Source organism: Chionomys nivalis, chromosome 7 (assembly GCF_950005125.1).
Source record: "Chionomys nivalis chromosome 7, mChiNiv1.1, whole genome shotgun sequence".
Classification (NCBI taxonomy): domain Eukaryota; kingdom Metazoa; phylum Chordata; class Mammalia; order Rodentia; family Cricetidae; genus Chionomys; species Chionomys nivalis.
The window spans coordinates 78,061,792-78,079,541 of NC_080092.1; the positions used below are offsets into that span (position 1 = coordinate 78,061,792).

Consider the following 17,750-nt stretch of genomic DNA (forward strand, 5'->3'; position numbering starts at 1 on the left):
TGTGGAGGGCATCAGCTCCCCTGGAGTTCCAGGCAGTTCAAGCTGCCACACCTGTGCTATGAACTGATCCCTGGTCCTCTGCAAGGGCAGCCAGTGTTCCAGACTGCTGAGCTGAACCCAGTTAAGGCAGCTCTTATTTATACCATGTTCTTTGAGTTTCTTAAAGTCTTGTGGAGGTGGGGCAGGAAATAAAGTTATTAGAATATTGACTAAAGCTATGGCGTGAACGAAGACAGTAAGGAATATTTACAAAGCAAGGATGCCGCCCCAAAAGCTCCCTCATTCAGCCCCAAGAGCTCTGCAGTTCCAGGGCCACATTAGGATTCACAGTCCAGAGTCAGGCTGTTCCCACAGGAAAATGAAAAGTCTTCACAGCTTATTTCCTTTAATTACATCATAAAACAAAATTAGAACATACAGGAAACAATAATAGTTACATAACAATTTACTTTTTATATTTATATATATATATAAAAACATTTCTTTAGTCCAAAGATTTTTAAAGCAAAAAGAACCGTCTACTGCCTCCTTAGATTTTATTTATTTAAAACAATCTTCCCCACCCCCACATCCTTGGGTGCTGGAAGTATTGTACATAGTCACTTAGCTAATGGAACCTGGTAAGTCCCCACTGGGGAACTGTGCGGGGCCTGGGGAGTGGCTGAGTGTTGGCGCAGGCCTGGTGAGAAACAAGCAAGCAGCGGCTCCCTTACAATGTCCAGGTCAGGCCCGGCAGCTGGGGCGCAGGGAGTCGGCGGAAGAAGGGGTGCAGGAGTGAAGAGCTCCTCAGACAGCACCAGGTACTCATCAGTTCTGGCCCTGAGCAGTCAGACAGGAAGGGGTGGTCCTCACAGTGCTCTGAGCTCTGCACAGGCCAGCACTCAGGTCTGTGCCCTCAGGCTCACTGGAAGGGAGGTAAGGTGAGCAGAACCATCAGGAAATAGTAACTGGAAATAATGCCTGGGAGGAAACAGGAGGCAGCCAGAGTGGATAAAACAGGAACTGAGGAGAAAGGCAAGTTGTAGCCTCTTCCAGACACCCTTTCAAGTGGCGATCACTGATTCTTGGGGGTCACATCGCAGGGAGGAAGAGCTGGCCTAAAGCTTACAGAACACAGGCCAATAGGATCTAGGAGTAAGTGCATCATGTAGGGGTGTGGCAAGGGATTGGGGGGGGGAGGTCAAAGATATCAGGGGCTCACCCCTTCCTGTATTCGTTAGAGATTAACAGTCTTCAAAACTAGGTAAGAAATGATCCTGTGTACAGTAGACGCGCCTTCTATGGAAACCCAGAGAGCACAGCACAGGTCTGGTACTGGGGGTCATGTGTCTCTCAGGAGAGCAGTAAGCTAACCACAGACCAGTCATTTTCAAGTAGATTTTTCTAAGACTTTGGAGGTCCTCATTCTTTAGTGACACGAAATTGAGTGGATGGATGTTTCAGGAGCTGAGAAATGTTAGGCTAAGGGAGAAAACACAAAAGCAGCGACTCAGGGCAGATCCGAGCTAACACAGGTAGTTAGTGGAGCGGAGATCTTAGATCTGGTTCTGGGGGTTGGACAGGAGACACTCCTGTCCCCTGATCTCTTCCTGGGATGAAGACTGTATTCACTGTCCCACACTCACACCCAGAGCAGCAGGAAAGCCCTTCTTGCCACCAAGGGGCAAAGACTGATGAGCTGAAGACAACACACAGTGAACGTGTCAGGCCAGAAGCAGCGGTCCTAGAGCTCACGACAGATGCTCTTCCTGAGGCAGCGCATCCCAGCTCTAGACTAATCCTCTCCCGTGAGCCCTGCCTGCCATTTCTGCATGCCAACTCTTCAAGAAAAAAAAACCACACACACAACACAGAAGGTCACCCACTAGGTTTCTGTTCCATGTGCCACGCCGGCTGAGAAGGGCTGACACTCATCCACAAACTCCTAGTTTCAACTCTTAGACCAAACGCTCACGGGGCAGATGGAGGATGGCAAAAGGATGCTCTCCAGCATTCCACACGTGAGCTGCGTAACAAAAGCTTTATCCTCCTGAACATTACATGCAACTTTCTTGAATTCCCAAGATTTGCTCAGACTCAAGTGAGAGGCTAATACTGACTTTCCTAAATGCCCTGGGCAGATCACAGCCTCCAGAGATGCAGAAACTCAAACGGGCAACACGGGTCCTCTTGGCTTGAGTGGGAGGCTGCAGAAGCCCTTCATATAAAAAGCTCGCCTGCCTCTTGTGGTAGTTCCTGGCAGGTGAGAACAAGAAGGTAGGGTTGAAGCAGCTGGTGCTGAAACAACATCTATTCTCTGCTGGAGAATGAAGGAAGATGTAGTCAGGACACGTGGATACAGCACTTACAGCCAAATTTTATTCTCAAACCAGCAGGGCTAATCACACCCTATTGATACTCAGTTTTCTGCATCTTCCAATGCAAATTTAAGATAAAAATAAAGGTGAGGAAGTGAGATTTACTCCCCCTCATCCTTGATTTAGAAGTTTTTGTCCTCAGGTCATTTAAGGGTTTCTGCTTTAAGACCTCCAACCAAACATCTAGCTCTTCTCAGACAAGGCTGGGCTCATCCCTGGCCTGTCAGCAGGACTCCCGGGACGGAAACCCATCTGTACAAGGCAGAAAAGGTCCAACAGGGTTCTTTCCTCGTCTGCCCTCTCACTGATGCCAACCAGATGAGCTGCCTGACTTGCAGAGCCTTGTGTTTTGTTTTTTGAGAATTTTATTTATTGCCAGGCAGTGGTGGCGCACACGCCTTTCGTCCCAGCACTCTGGAGGAAGAGGCAGGTGGATATCTGTGAGCTCGAGGTCAGTCTGATCTACAGAGCAAGTCTCAGGACAGCTACAAAGAGAAACCCTGTATCCCAGCAGCCAGCCTCCCCTTCACTGTCACAGCTCTGGGGTCAGGCGTGTCCAGCAAACACATGTACCTGCTGAGCTATCTTAGCCCACGAGCAATCATGTTTCTGGTTTCAAAGCTGCCACCGACAAGGTTGCCCACATGACAGACAGGAAGTCACTCTCCTCTTTCCAGTGACAGCTCTCACACTTCCTAGCCATGTCAGGTCAAGGAATGTTCCAAGCACATTTTACAAGATAACTGAGCAAAATCAAATGGACATCAGGGCTTCACAGCTCCAAACAGTCCAGACCGGACCTTAGCACCCACAGCACTCATTCATGATGAGTAAGTTACAACAAACATTCCAAACAGCATAGAATGCCCCCAAAACAAGTTTCCCTTAGAGGTGCTTAAAACGTCGTTCTTGACTTACATGTGCTAAATCAACCTCGTAGTGTGCTTTCATATACCAAATACTGGGGAAGACAGAAGTTACGTCCCTTTAGTCTTTTAGAATCATCAGTTTGACCTCAAATTTAATTCAAAGTCAAAAACCAAACACCAAGAGCCATCAAGTAAGAAATGGCCTGAGCCACTTCCACTTGGCGGCTCAGGATTCACAGCTGTCCTTGATAGCTTGCTCAGACCAGGAAGAGGGATCCCAAGATTAGCCAGACCAGACATACCCCACAAGAAAGAGGTTTTAACAGAGGGCCAGGGCGGGTGCTGGAAGAAACGGCTAACTACCTCAGTAGGGCTGCCGAGCAGTGTGTGCAGCGCCATCGCTGGCAACGCTAAGATCATCTCCCTCCCGAGTCAGCCTGGCGGCCTCCGGCAGGCTTTCCCAGGGGGGGCATTTTCGTGGTAAGCTTTTCCAGGGCTGGGACTACAGCTCAGTGAGAGAACATACTCACTGTGGGCAAGGGCCCTTGCTTCCAGCCATGACCCCGAAAACAACCCCAAACCCAATCAACCAAGCCAGAACCCTACTGAATTCTTAGAAGTGTTCTGCGCGTACAGACAGGAAGCGTTTATATTCAGATGTCAGGGCTTTCCACCTGCTTGAAACTTACCACGAGTCTTAGTGTAACAAGCTGGTGTAGGATTCAAGTCAACACTTGAAAAAACAATCTACTTTCCTCCAAGCATGATGGGCCTGATGTGACTTGAGAAAGGAACATGTCTCCTGCCTGACCGTATGCAGCCAGGGCTGGACACCCACAGACCTCCCCCTTTGACTTGTGTTCTTTGTCCAGAAAGGTTGGGATTTGTCTTAACAGCAGAGATCACCAAGACAAATCCAATGAACTTGCATGTGGCAACACACTCTAAGAAAAACAGCATTTTCCAGACCTTTGACATACTGGTGGGTAACAGACTCTTTCAAACTTTGATGGGAAAAAAGAAGTACCCGAGTGGCTAAGATTTGGGCAATTCAAATGTCTGTCTACGAAACCATTAGTATGCAGGGTTTAATATCAACTTGTTAGGCACTTAGGGGGGAAAATATCAAACGATATAGTTTGGAGCTGACGTTCCCTCAGTTTCTTTTGGTTTTGCATGAGACCCCAGGGATCCAACCCTAAATACACTTGGGCGCGTGTGTATGTCTATGTGTGCGCACCGAGTCTAACTTTATAGTGAATCTGACATGGTGGCTCACACCTATCATCTCAGCATTTGGGAGGCCGAGGCAGAAAGACAATCACAAATTCCAGGTCAGCCGGGGCCAGAGAGTAAGACGTGGTCTCTGGGGGTGGGGTGTACACAGATGTAAGTGCCCCTGCAGCGCCATCCACTCAGGATGCTGGCTGAGGTGGAAGGGAACTGGAGCCCAGGTGCCGATACCAGACAGCTTGGCAACATAACAAATGGTCTCAGAGGGAAAAAAGAAATTTCTTGCAAGGTAATTTGACCATGAGGGGGAGAAGGAATAAAAAAACACAAGTAATTTAGTTTTCAAAAGAACATAATAAAATAAGATTTTAAATAAGTTTAATACGATAAATAAATCTGGTAGTATAGAATTCTAGGACCTTTTCATCTGATTGTTTTCTACATTAATGGAGAAATTAATCAGATTTTATCCTTATATATTCTGGTAGAACCAGTACCTATAGCAGTAAACCAGTCCTTTGAACATCCTGGGATCATACTGGCTTGCACATCTACCTCCTAAAAGCCTTTCCCCCAACACCCTGTTAAACATCACACAAGGCCTCTAACATTGGAGTTTAGAAATATGCTTTAGAAACTCATTTCATTTCTCTTGTTTTGTGTGAGCTTCTGTGAAGAGGCTTCTTCTTAATAAGCCAGATACTAAACCCCTTTCTCAGCTCGGGGGGTGGGGTGAGATGGGGGGCAGGTCCCAGGCTCGGTATAGACCCCGAGCCTCTTACTCCCTTCTCGAGGTTCTCTGGCTGCCTTCATACCATACTCAGAGGAAGGCTGCAACAAGAGAGAGTGTTAGCTGCTACGCTTGGGTCTTCTGAGGTGCCAGCATTATGTACAATCCCGCCAACACTGACACAGGCAGCTGACTGATACAGGGCTCTTCTCGTACCCCCATGGGATTAAATGGGGGAGGGGCTCCAGAAACTAACCACAGCCCCCCGCCCCCCAGCACTGCTGCACTTGGGTAGTGGGGGTTCGCCCCTCACTCCACACGAATAATGCACTTCTCTCTTCTTAATACGCTCACCAGGTTTGGGAGAGGGAAATGTGCAGGGCGCACTGAGCACACCGTGCAAAGACACAACAGAAACCAAAAGGCCAAGTTTCTTTTCATCAAAACAGTTCAACTCTTTCTTAGCCTAACTTTCCTGCTCTTGTTAGAGTTTTCTTCTAGACTGGCAAAGATTCAGGCAGGTCCCCTAATAGTAAAATTTAGATTAAAAAAATATTTATTGATGTTTCTTTTAAAAATGTTTGGTAACCCCAACTAATCATCCAAAATGCAAACTGTAAACAACCAGCAAAGGAGTAACAACTGAGTGTGAGCAGCAGACTACGACCGGGGACGGACAGCCAGGGTGCAGCAGTGAGCAGAGCACGGTGATAGTGACGAACTGAGCAGGGAAGTAAAAGTGATCACATGTGGACCCCAGCAATTTCAATATATAGCTGCTAAGGAAACCTCTGGGCCAAATACTAAAATATCAGATGAATGGACGAGCCTTCTTTGTGAGCATGCTCAGCATGTTGGCATGGAAACAAGGAAGCACAGAAGTTGCATAAGCATCTCCCAATGGATAGCTACCATTTCTAGGATGCAAAGAAATTTTCTTTCTGGTCCCTGGATACATCATCTATTGTTTTTCCATGCTACCTTTCACCCTGGAAGATTGCAGTTACTGATTCAAAATCCCCACAGAAACCCCTTAATAAAAGAAACCACAGTAGCAGTAACACTGGGTTTTGCTGGAATGTCCCCTCCCTCTACCATGGCCTAAGATTTCTTCTGGGCACGTCCAACGGGAATGGTTAGGCTTTACCAGTCCACTTGTTACAGCCAGTATGAACTTCGGGGCCACGGTCACAGAACTGCAGCGTATGGGATGAGGGCATGTGCCTGTGTATGTGCGGCTCTGGGGATCTGGACGCTGCCCTCGCTTTGGAACCCTGCCCAGAATGCTGGGATTGCTTCCACTGGAGAGACTCCACGGCAAGTCTAGCAGTGTCCTTAAATACTCAGTTCACCAAGGCTGACCACCTCCACCGTCATAGGATGATGCAGCACCTGCAGAAGCGCTGTCTGCTGCCCCCTACTGACGGGGGTGGAGTGACAGGTGCGAAGTAGGCGTGGACTTTAATGTTGGGCAAGTGGGTCTGAAACAAGACAGAAACATCACTCAGAAAGTGCTTAGACAGAAGGAGCAATGCTGTTTCTCAGAGGAGCCAAGGGGCTGAAGGGCGGGAGAGCAGGACTGGCTCAGCGCTACTTAGGGTGCGAGGTGCCCCAGGCTCCATCTGCTCTGTGGAGGCGGATGGGAATGAAAACAATTCTAAGCTTTCACCTTGTCCCAGAGAGATTCATAGTTAGAATCCCATAGCTGGAAGAAACGAGACAAGTTTAAAATGATTACTTTTTGAATTAAAACGTCTTCCTAGTCTTTACTATGTCTGAATACTTACTAGGCTTAAGGCAGTGTGGTCCTTACTAAGCATCATCTCTAGACACACCCCTCAGCTCAGTAAACGGGATCCAGAGATGGCGAGCCTCCCGATAGTCAGATCCAGGCATCACACACAGGCAGCCACAGCGGAGGCTCTAAGCCAGGCTTGGAGGCACAGACCTCTAATCTTAGCAAGTAAGAGGAGGCAGGAAAATTATGAGTTCAAGGCCATCTTCTACTACACATTGAATTCAATTAAAGTCAGTCTGTGCTACGTGATACCAGGACACACTGCTCCGCTAGCCTGTGACTGCCCGCCCTGTTGATGCGAGTTCCCGCTATTCTAGGAGCCTTTTCTCTGAGAGAGGAGCTGCAGTCACTACAGTGTTTATCTTGCAGCAAGTGTGGAGATGTTCCAATCTTCCATATCTATCTCCCCCTCTTTCTCCAGGTTCACCTCTCCCTGTACACGTTAGGCAAGCTCTCTACCCCTAAAAGACTTGATTCCGCTCTCAGTCCTCTGACTACCAGGATGCAAGCCTTGCCAGATACTCCCTTTCCTTTAAGACCAGATTCTGGCATGCGGTCTTTTTAGGTTGTTAGTTCTTCTTCCTCTACTAAATATTCAAGAAAATTAAACAAAACAAAGAAATCACGAGACTCTAAATCTGAAAAAAGAACAGGCGAGACAAGAAGGAGATGGGGGAGGGGCCGAGGAGCAGCGCGGCTTTACCCTGAGTCTCTTGATCCCAGCCCGTGTGATCTGCTGGCAGTCATAGAGCTCTATCCGCTCAAGGCTGTGGCAACTCTTCAAGTGTTCCAGGGACGCATCGGTGATTAGCGGGCAGTTGTCCAGCTCAATCACCTCCAGCTGGTCATGGGCGCAGGCCCCATTCCCCAGGTGACGGATTCCATCATCTGTGACCAGCTCACAGTGAGAGAGACTCTGTAACCAGAGAGCAAAGATGGCAACCAAGCATCTTCTGGCTTATGTCCAGTTCCAACCCAGACCCTTCTGGTGACTACAAAGCCACCTAGAGCCACTCATGATGAAGCAGGAATGCAGACCAGAGCTGATGGCTCTGCTTTCAGCATGTACGACTGGCTTTTGTTTCCAGTCTAATTTTAAACATATTCTGTGAATTCATGGAGTGACTGCGAACAACCTCACGAAATCAGACAGTCAGGTAAAGGTACACCCCCTTTAATGCCAGCAGAGGCAGGAGGATCTCTGTGAGTTCAAGGTCAGCCTGGTCTGCACAGGAAATTCCAGGCCAGCCAGGACTACACAGTGAGACCATGGTGCCTCCAAAAAAAAAAAAAAGTCCACTCCCCAAATTAACACTTCATACCTGTAGGAAAGACAGGGCTCAAGCTTTTCATATTCAACGTTTTAGGAAATCGGAACTAAATACTGAGTATCTGACTCAGGGCACAGATTAACAACTAGCTAAGGATGACCTTTACAGCTATCAGGAACTAGCATCACACGTAATCTGACTGGTTTCCCTTCAACTCTAGTTCTGGGAAACTGAGAACACAGGGCTCGCCAAATATACAGTGTTTTGTATTCTGTTCTGGATACAGAGACATCAACCAAAACACCTGCTACAGAGTCAGAGGAGCTTGTCCTGGAAGACATGGCTCAATCCTGGGTTTTTGCACTACAAATGCACACTATTATATAACCCAGGATGGCCTCAAACTCTGGGTTCTCCTCCTGCCTCAGCCTCCTGAGTGCTAGGCACAGGCACACAGCATCACACATGGTTAGCAATGTAACTGGTAAGATACAGTAACACAGAACACGCTAAGGTGGGGACGGTGAGAGGGCTCAGAAGGTAAAGAACTTGCCAAGTCTGGTGACCTGAGTTGATCCCTGGGATCCACGCAGAGGTGGCAGAAGGGAATTAGCTGCAGAAGGTTGTTCTCTGACCTGCACATGTGCATCATGGCACACATGTGCACACAATAATAGGTTAGAGAGGGCCTGAGTTCAATTCCTAGTACCCACTTGATTCATAAACATGCGTGAAGGCAAAACATCCATACACATAAAGTAAATAAATCTAATTTTTTGAATAAATAAATAAATTTAAAATACAAAACAGTGAAAGTAAAACTCACCAATACTTGAAGCCGAGGACAGTGTATAGAAAGCTGGATTAATGTGCTGTCTGTGATCTGAAAAAACAAATGGGTAAAATCCTATCAGCTTAATGCAATTCATGAATTGTGCTCTAAGCAACCATACCTGTAGTTCAGGTGCCATTAAACAACACACCTTTCGGCTTTGTGCTCCAAGCTACAAGAGCCGGTAGAAAACAGAGATGACACGCAAAAACACCCAGGCTTTCTAATCTCCATCCTTATTCAAAATTCTTTAAGAACTACAGATATTTACTTCTCAAACATTGTCTTTAACATACAGTGGTCAGGAGCCTACAGAGGGCTGACGCATTGGTTAAGAGTGTGACTCTATCCCAAGGACTGACGGGAGGTTAGACAGCAACACTTGAGTCAGTCAGCTCACAGGAATCTAATACACCCTCTTCTGGCCTCTGTGGCTCACTGTGCACATGCATGTGCACACATATACAATATAGACATCAAACTTCAAAGGTAATTGATACTATTATGGGGTTGCTAACTCAGACAACTCCTCGCTTTAAAAAAAAAATTTCTCTAAGATTTGCCTCAATTGCCAGGCTTCTAAAAACCTTTTCTGGGTTCATTGTTTAAAATTTTGTTCAGTTTCTTTCAAATTGTGCGATATTTTAATTAGCCATCTGAGTATTTTAAATTAAATCAAAATCTGTCCTCTTAGAGCTCCTGTTCACCAGACTTTAATGATGTCCTTTCTTTGGACCAGAAGAGGGAAAAGCCAGAGTATATGATCCATTAAAAATCAATACCAAAGCACCCTTAAATTTTTAGGTATCTGGCCCCGCACCTCCTTAAGGCAAACCACCACATAAGACAATTGGAGTCCCTTCTGGAACCTGAGAGGCTTACGACTGTGATAGAAGGAAAATGTTTCAGAGTGATGCTAGGACTGGAAATAAACCCTAAGGTCGCCTCTTTGCAAACTCCTCTCCAACCTGTATTTCTATTACACACAGCCGAGAGCAGAGAGAGAACTGGTGAGGGCAGAGGGACTCACACAGTAAAGATGCAGGGGGTGCTGAGGCACAAACACGAGCTGAATGGACGGGAGATACTAATCCACTAATCCACGGTAGCTGGGATGCAGCACCTGGTCAGTGACTTTCCTGGTGGGCTGGAGAATCAGTGACACTGTCAAGTACGTCAGTGTCCTCCATAAGGGAGAGCTTCAGACATTCAGACACACTGTCCCTGAGAACAAACCTCTCACCTGAACACACTCTTCCAGGTCCATCTTCTCAAGCTCGTGGCAGTTCTATAAAGGACAACGACAGATAATTCAGTGCAAATTTTAAACACTGCAAACCACAAAAGTCAAAACAGCTAAGTGACCGTATGTATTAAACACACGCTTTAAGTCTTGGTATTTCAGAGTTGCTGTTAGCCTAGTGTCATTTTCAATTTTTGGTTTTTTGAAACAGGGTTTCTCTATGAAATGGCCCTGGCTGTCCTGGAACTCGCTCTTGTAGACCACTGGCCTCAAACTCACAGAGATCCACCTGCCTCTGCCTCCCGAGTGCTGGGATTAAAGGCATGCACCACCACTGCCTGGCTACTACCCAGTTTTTCTATTATATCTTTTTGTTTTTTGAGATAGGGTTTGGCTCTGTGGCCCAGGCTACCTTCAAATCCATGATCCACCTGCCACAGTTCCCCAAGGACCGTGATTATAAATGTCCATCGTCATCCCTGATTAAATAATAAATTTAAGAAGGCTTTGACTACACTAAAATGTCTCAATTATTTAACATTTTAAAAATTAATACAAGGCTAATACAGAGATCGTGTGTGTGTGTGTGTGTGTGTGTGTGTTTCCACTAGAGTCTCTCTGTGTAACAGCCTTGACTGTCCCGTATCTCATTCTGTAGACCAGGCTGGCCTCAAACTCACGAAGATCTGCCTGCCTCTGTCTCCTGAGTGTTGGCTGGGATTAAAGGGGAGGGCCACCACTGCCTGGCCAAAGAGATATTTCATAACTAAAAAATAACTCAATAAAAATTGTTTTTTGGGGGAAGAAAGGAAGTTCTATTCCTTCTTTTAGCCAGGTATGCTGGCTTTCACCTCCTCAGTACTTCATGGACTGGCCTAAAAGCAAATTACATCCCCCTTGTTCTTTAATACTGACAGAAGTCAATCTAATTTAAATGTTATTGAGCCAGGAAGACCTGGGCGCCAGGACAGGCAGGCTACACAGGAAAGCACTGTCTCACCACGCAAACAAAACAATCACCACCAAAGGCGATGGTTTTCTGTAGTGATTTGTACAGACCACTGTATTAAAATCACCTGGAAATACACAAAAGTCTCTAGTGACTGGTGTAATATTCACCAGGCCTGTATCCCCTTGAGCATTATTCTCGCTCAATCACGTACCAAATCAAAGTCTTATGAAATACCAGAAGCCTCGGCTTGGGTCAATTCACCATCCTCATGAAAACACGAAAATTCAGGCCTTACCAGAGTGCACGTCTGCACTTCCAGAGCTGACCACCTTTTCTGCGGACATCAGGTCGATAGCTCGTGCACAAGAAGGCTCAGACAGCCGCAGAGAACGCAACCCTGGTCTCACACCTATACTACTCTTTTTGCTGCTTCCTCAAAAATAAAAATGCCCAAGAAAACCTATGGACATAAGGTAGAACCTAGAGAAATACTCACCCTCGCCAGAGTAGTGAAGCCCACATCTGTTAACTGGGAACATCTGGCCACTTCCAGTATTCTATTCAAAGAACAACGTGAAAAGAAAGTTAGGTCTTGGTTCGTGAAACCTGGTTTTACTAAAACAGCAAGAATTTAAGAAATTCCTGAATTGACAGCTTATAATTCACAGTGACTTTAATAACTAAACAAGTCTGTACACAGGTCTTGCTGTTTGTTTTCATGTGGTTATCATAAATGGTCCTGTCAATACCACATTATCAGGGAGATGTAATCAAAGAATACAGAGGAATATAAATGAAGCTTGTAGTTAACGACCAACTGCATTAAAAACTTCCTTGATGGCACACTGCTTACCCAGAGGGCAGCCTGCTCCTAGAAAACAAAAGGAGATGGAGATAAATACTTGGCTTCAGTTCATCTGCTGCTGACGTAAACTAGTCTGGCTTTCATGTAGGTCTCTGCAGATTTCAAGAGCTTTAAAAACTCGACGAGAGGACAGGTCTGTCCCAGGTATGAAGTCCTGTGTTCAAAGCTGCCTGTCTCCTGGGTATGCAGAAGAAAGCCAGGATGGCAGCCACTCTCCTATTCAGCCAGCTGCTGACCACTGACCTCATACCCACAGGGCTGGGAAATCAAAGGTTGCTCTTTTCTGTGTAAAGTCAGGTAACAGCTGTGCTATGTGATGGTGCCAAAGGTCACATTCCCTTAAGAATCTTTATAACTGAAGCCGAAAGGTAAATCAGAACTCAGTAAATCATCATCAGGTAAGAGAAAACAAATGCTGCAAAGTGAACATGGCCACAGCCGTGCAGGAAATTCTCACAATGGAACAGACACACGAAGGTGGAGCTGAAGAGCCCCGGCTTTAAGCAGAGAAGGCTGACACAGACTGTCTTCTGGATGTTTGGTTATTTCTCAGCCATGGAGAAGACCTCTACTCTCAGACTGAAGGCACTATAACCTAGGTACTTTCAGCATCCACAGTTAGGCCACCACTAGGCAATCATCAAAAAAGTCTTTAGATTTGAAACTTTATCTGAACGGAAACACTCTGGGTAAGCATCCAGACACTTTCATATTCAAGCAGAGAAGACCTACAGAATAATGTAGCTGTTCTAAAAGATGATAAACATGGTTAGGCATGGTGGTGCACGCCTTTAATCCTGGCACTCAGGAAGCAGAGGCAGGCAGATCTCCAAATTTGAGGCCAGCCTGCTTTACATAACAGCCAGAGCTATATACTAGAGAGACCCTGCCTGAGAATAAAAATAAATAAATAAATAAATAAAAAGGAGGGTAGAGGGGAAGAGTGGAGGAAGGGAAGGGAATGGAGAGAAATGTAGAGCTCAATAAAAACGAATAGATAAGTGAGGATAAGCACAACACAAGAGGGTGTCCTGCAGAACTAAGTTTAAAATTTTTTCTTCATGGATTACAACAACATAATAGCCTCAGGACGGGGCTTTCAAAAGTGGAGAAAGCAATCTCCTTGAGTTCGAGGCCTGCCTGGTCTCCAGAATGAGTTCTAGGATAGCCAGGACTACATGAAGAGTCCCTGTCTCGAAAAACCAAAGTAGAAAAAGGAATTTTAAGAAAAGTACTAACTTTTCCTATATGATCAGTAAGATCAACTCTTGATTCATGTCACTTACAAAGCCAGTAGATAGCCAGCTAGAAGGGTAGTGGCCTTGCAGTGACCTTAAAGTTTCAAAATTCACTTACAAAGCCAGTAGATAGCCAGCTAGAAGGGTAATGGCCTTGCAGTGACCTTAAAGTTTCAAAATTCCAAGGAAAAACATGGATAAAGGCAGCTTCTTCATCCCTTGATTTTTTTTGAGCTAAATGAACAATGTTTACCTAAGACGAGGGCAGTTCTGACCTAGAGCGTTCAGGATGGCATCTGTGATATTGGAGCACCCAGAGGCACAGAGGGACTGCAACTTATGACACCCTCTGCATATGGTGATGAGACCTTCATCTGTGATTTGCTAAAACAGACACAAAAGTGAGAAAAATCAATATACATTATTTACAAAAAATACTTCTGTGGAAGCAGCAACACTTAGAAGTCTAGGCAGCCTGAGCATCCAGAGACCACCCCAAACCTAGAGGCAACAGTCTCCTTCTAGCTCCTGCTGACTCTGTGGCTCTGTTTGTGTGTGTGTTTTTTTTTAAAATATTTATTTATTATGCATACAATATTCTGTGTGTATGTCTGCAGGCCAGAAGAGGGCACCAGACCTCATTACAGATGGTTGTGAGCCACCACGTGGTTGCCAGGAATTGAACTCAGGACCTTTGGAAGAGCAGACAATGCTCTTAACCACTGAGCCATCTCTCCAGCCCCTGTGGCTCTGTTTGAAGGGGAGGAGTTAGACCAGCTTGGGGAATGTCATGGTGAAGGTGTAATTAAAAAGTTATAAAACCTAGAAAACAGTTAAGGACATCAGTATTTTTTTCTTTTTTGAGACATGGTTTCTCTGGGTAACAGCCCTGGCTGTCCTGGAACTCACTCTGTAGACCAGGCTGAGCTCAAACTTCAAGTATAGCTGAAAATGTCAGAGTTGGTTTATGAGCAAACACAGGTAACCCTAACACTGGAAGGATGGAGGCAGGAGGATAAGCTCAAGATCATCCCGAGCTATGTAATCAAACTATGTTGAAATAAAAAAATATAAAAAAGGGAAGGATATATAAACATTTGTGCGGATCTCACTGTAACTCAGGTTTGCTTTGAAATCACGGCAATTCTGCTTCAGGTTTTCAACTGCTGGGATCACAGGTATGATTTATTATGCTTGTTTGTCTTTGAAATGGTTTACTATGCAGTCTAGTCTGGTCTAGACCTTGCTACATAATCCATGCTGGCCTCCAACCCATGATCCTCTTGCCCCGATCTGCTCAGTGCTGGGGTTTCAGTGCAGGGACTATAGGTGTGCTATTATCATGCCTGTAAGATACTGCTTTTGACGTAACTTTCGTAATAATGTTACTAGGAGAAATTACTAATACAGAAGCATTATGGGAAGGGATGCTTACTAAGCAAGTTTGCAAGTTCAAAGTCACCAGCTCAGGGCAGTGTGCACCTATGTACTTGAGAGCTTCATCTTCTAGCTGGAAAGATGAAAAAATAAGGGATTACTGACATTGTTTCAAAGTAGAAAAAGACTATACCCAGTGATCAATACATTCTCAATATAGCTTACCAAGTTGCAAAGGAACAATGAACCACCAAAAACAAAACAAACAAACAAACAAAAAACCCCCAAAACCAAAATCTAAAAACAAACAAAAAAAAAATGATCACATCTCATTCCTAGTAGTAATAGTTACCAGGATTTTAGAAGTCATTTTTTTCATACCAAATTCTTATCATTACTATCAAATCCAGAAAAAGATTAAGGATAGGATTCATTCTCTTTTGTGAAAGAGTCTAAATATGTAGTCCTGGCTATTCTGGACTCCCTATAGAGACCAGGTTGGCTGTGATCTCCATTCCTGTGTGTGCCTCCTGAGTGCTGGGACTACAAGCTTGAGTCATCATGTCTGGATATGTGTTTTATTTCTAACAAATTAAATATTTATAATAAGTTGTGAAAATATTATAAAGGCAAAGCAATTTTCACGTGCTTACATTACAACCCATACAGAGTCTGTGCTGTCTTTTTAACAGTTTTCGGGAAAAGGAGCTGAGAAAGGACTTGCCAGAGTCTATCTGCTACTGAGCAGCGCTGGGTCATAGTGATGCATCCCAATCAATATTTTTCAGGATTCCACAAATAACCAGAAGCTCACGCTGCTGTTTAAGGCAATTGTATACCCAGAGTTCTGCTTCAAACAAAGGAATGCTTCCTATTATGGTAAAATCGAGGGCATCTTTAACGGAACCCACAGTATATCGTTAGCAATCCCCGGCAACACCAGGCACACCTAACCCCACTACTCTCCGATCGTTTCTTTCTAACGCTACCCGACCAGTTTATTTCCTCTTCTTTTCATTACCCAAGAAACGGAGTCTTATTTGTTTTTAATATCACTTTTTTTTTTTGAAACAGAGTCTTACGATGTAGCCTAGGCTGGCTTTGAACTCACAAGAATCCTCCTGTCTCAGCCTCTCAAATGCTAGGATTAAGGAATGTACCAGCACGCCTGGGTTTGAGAATTTAATGAAAAGAAGCGCTATCCTGTGGCGTCACAGCAGGAGGTAAGATGCAGCTGCTGTGTACCTGGCACCCCTGTGGACAGTTCCTGCTGGTTACAAGTATAAATCGCCAAGATCGCCCTTTCTGCCTAAGCAGCTCTAGAAACTTTCTCTTTCGTGCAGACAAGCGGCTCTGCATGAGTGTCTCTCCACCTTGTCCCTTCTGCCCCATTTATGCTTTGGCCGGGTATCAGTTCTCCCCATTCTTCAGCTCTGAGGTGTGTCTTCACAGTCACCTCCAAAGAGCTCACAGACCCTCACTTTCACAAGCCATCCACGGAGCATTACCTGTGTGCAGCCTTTTAAGAACAAGGCCTTGAGACCCCCACAGCCTCTCACTAGTGCTTGAATGCCATCCTTGGTTACTTGGTCACACCAGGAAATGTTCAACTGCTCCAACAGTGGACACCCCTCACTTAGGATAAAACAAAACAAGACAAATGTATCACAACCTCCACTCCCATTGCAGTGTTCACATGGGATGGTGTCACTCGGCAGGGAACTTGAAACCCAGTAGTTCACCAACAAGCACAAAGCACAGACTGTTTTCCAGGTACAGATTGGAAATGGAAATTAAATGACTAGTTTAACTTTACAGAGTAACTAATGACAGTTCAGTCAAGCTCAGATTTTTCCATCAAGGAATTTTACTGGTATCAAAGGCCTACTAAACTTTTTTTTTTTTTTTTTTTGAGACAGGGTTTCTCCGTAGCTTTTGGTTCTTGTCCTGGAACTAGCTCTTGTAGACCAGACTGGCCTCAAACTCACAGAGATCCGCCTGCCTCTGCCTCCCGAGTGCTGGGATTAAAGGCATGCGCCACCACCGCCCGGCCTAAACTTTTATTAAAAAAAAAAAAAATCAGAAAGGCTCTATATATTTCCTTATCTGGGACATTTCTATAGAGTACTATTTCCACAGGCCGAAGTAAAGCTAGATCATGTTCAACCTTTCTCCAGAATACACTAGCTTCTCCTCTGAATCTCTAAGTGTACTCCACATGAAATACTGAAGGATTTTAAATCTATCGCTGCAAACACTGCTTGAATGGTTCTAAGTTCCTTATTATTCCTATTCCTGCTTATAGAAAAGTCCTAAAATAAAGCCAGGAGATCTAGGTTTAAGCTCATCCTCAACATAAATCGTCTGATTCCAGGCAAGTCACTTTAAGAAGTTTGTCTGAGGGGGCTGGAGAGATGGCTCAGCGGTTAAGAGCATTGCCTGCTCTTCCAAAGGTCTTGAGTTCAATTCCCAGCAACCACATGGTGGCTCACAACCATCTGTAATAAGTAAGGTCTGGTGCCCTCTTCTGGCCTGCAGGAATACACGTAGACAGAATATTGTATACATAGTAAATAATTTTTTTTTTTTTAAAAAAAAGAAGTTTGTCTGATTAGCCACATCCTGTCCCCAGTTTGCCCAGACTGAGACCCTCATGCCTATCACCCGCTAGCACGGTAATACAATGTATGCTTACAAGTTTCTTTCCACCCACAGGCTCTGTGAAACTGATGGGCACAGCATCTTAGACATTTCATGGCAACTTCAGTAGTACCCAGAACCTTTTCGATTTCTTAAAAAAATCTACACATGCTTGTCCTATCTATTGCATAAGATAAATAAATGAGGTCATTTGTAGGAAAGTACCTTATAAATGTCAAGGGTCACCATATTTATGGCCCTACATGCCAATCAGCTTTAGATTCATTGTATTCATGAGGAAGTTCCAAAAGGAGCCATGTTTTATGTCACTTACACTCTCTAATT

At 45.0% G+C, this 17,750-nt stretch overlaps 1 protein-coding gene across 2 annotated transcripts in view; it reads right to left on the reverse strand.

Annotated features, from left to right (window-relative positions):
- Nucleotides 1-368: 368 nt before the first annotated feature.
- Fbxl20 (F-box and leucine rich repeat protein 20) overlaps nucleotides 369-17,750 on the reverse strand; it is a 67,330-nt gene continuing 49,948 nt past the window's right edge. For both annotated transcript variants that reach the window (XM_057773642.1, XM_057773643.1), the window contains exons 8-15: nucleotides 16,274-16,400; nucleotides 14,824-14,898; nucleotides 13,642-13,772; nucleotides 11,782-11,842; nucleotides 10,334-10,378; nucleotides 9,085-9,141; nucleotides 7,691-7,903; nucleotides 369-6,670 (exon numbers count right to left, since the gene is read on the reverse strand). In XM_057773642.1, the coding sequence (XP_057629625.1) occupies nucleotides 6,563-6,670; nucleotides 7,691-7,903; nucleotides 9,085-9,141; nucleotides 10,334-10,378; nucleotides 11,782-11,842; nucleotides 13,642-13,772; nucleotides 14,824-14,898; nucleotides 16,274-16,400 (817 nt within the window). In that variant the 3' untranslated portion in view covers nucleotides 369-6,562. The remainder of the gene's footprint in view (nucleotides 6,671-7,690; nucleotides 7,904-9,084; nucleotides 9,142-10,333; nucleotides 10,379-11,781; nucleotides 11,843-13,641; nucleotides 13,773-14,823; nucleotides 14,899-16,273; nucleotides 16,401-17,750) is intronic.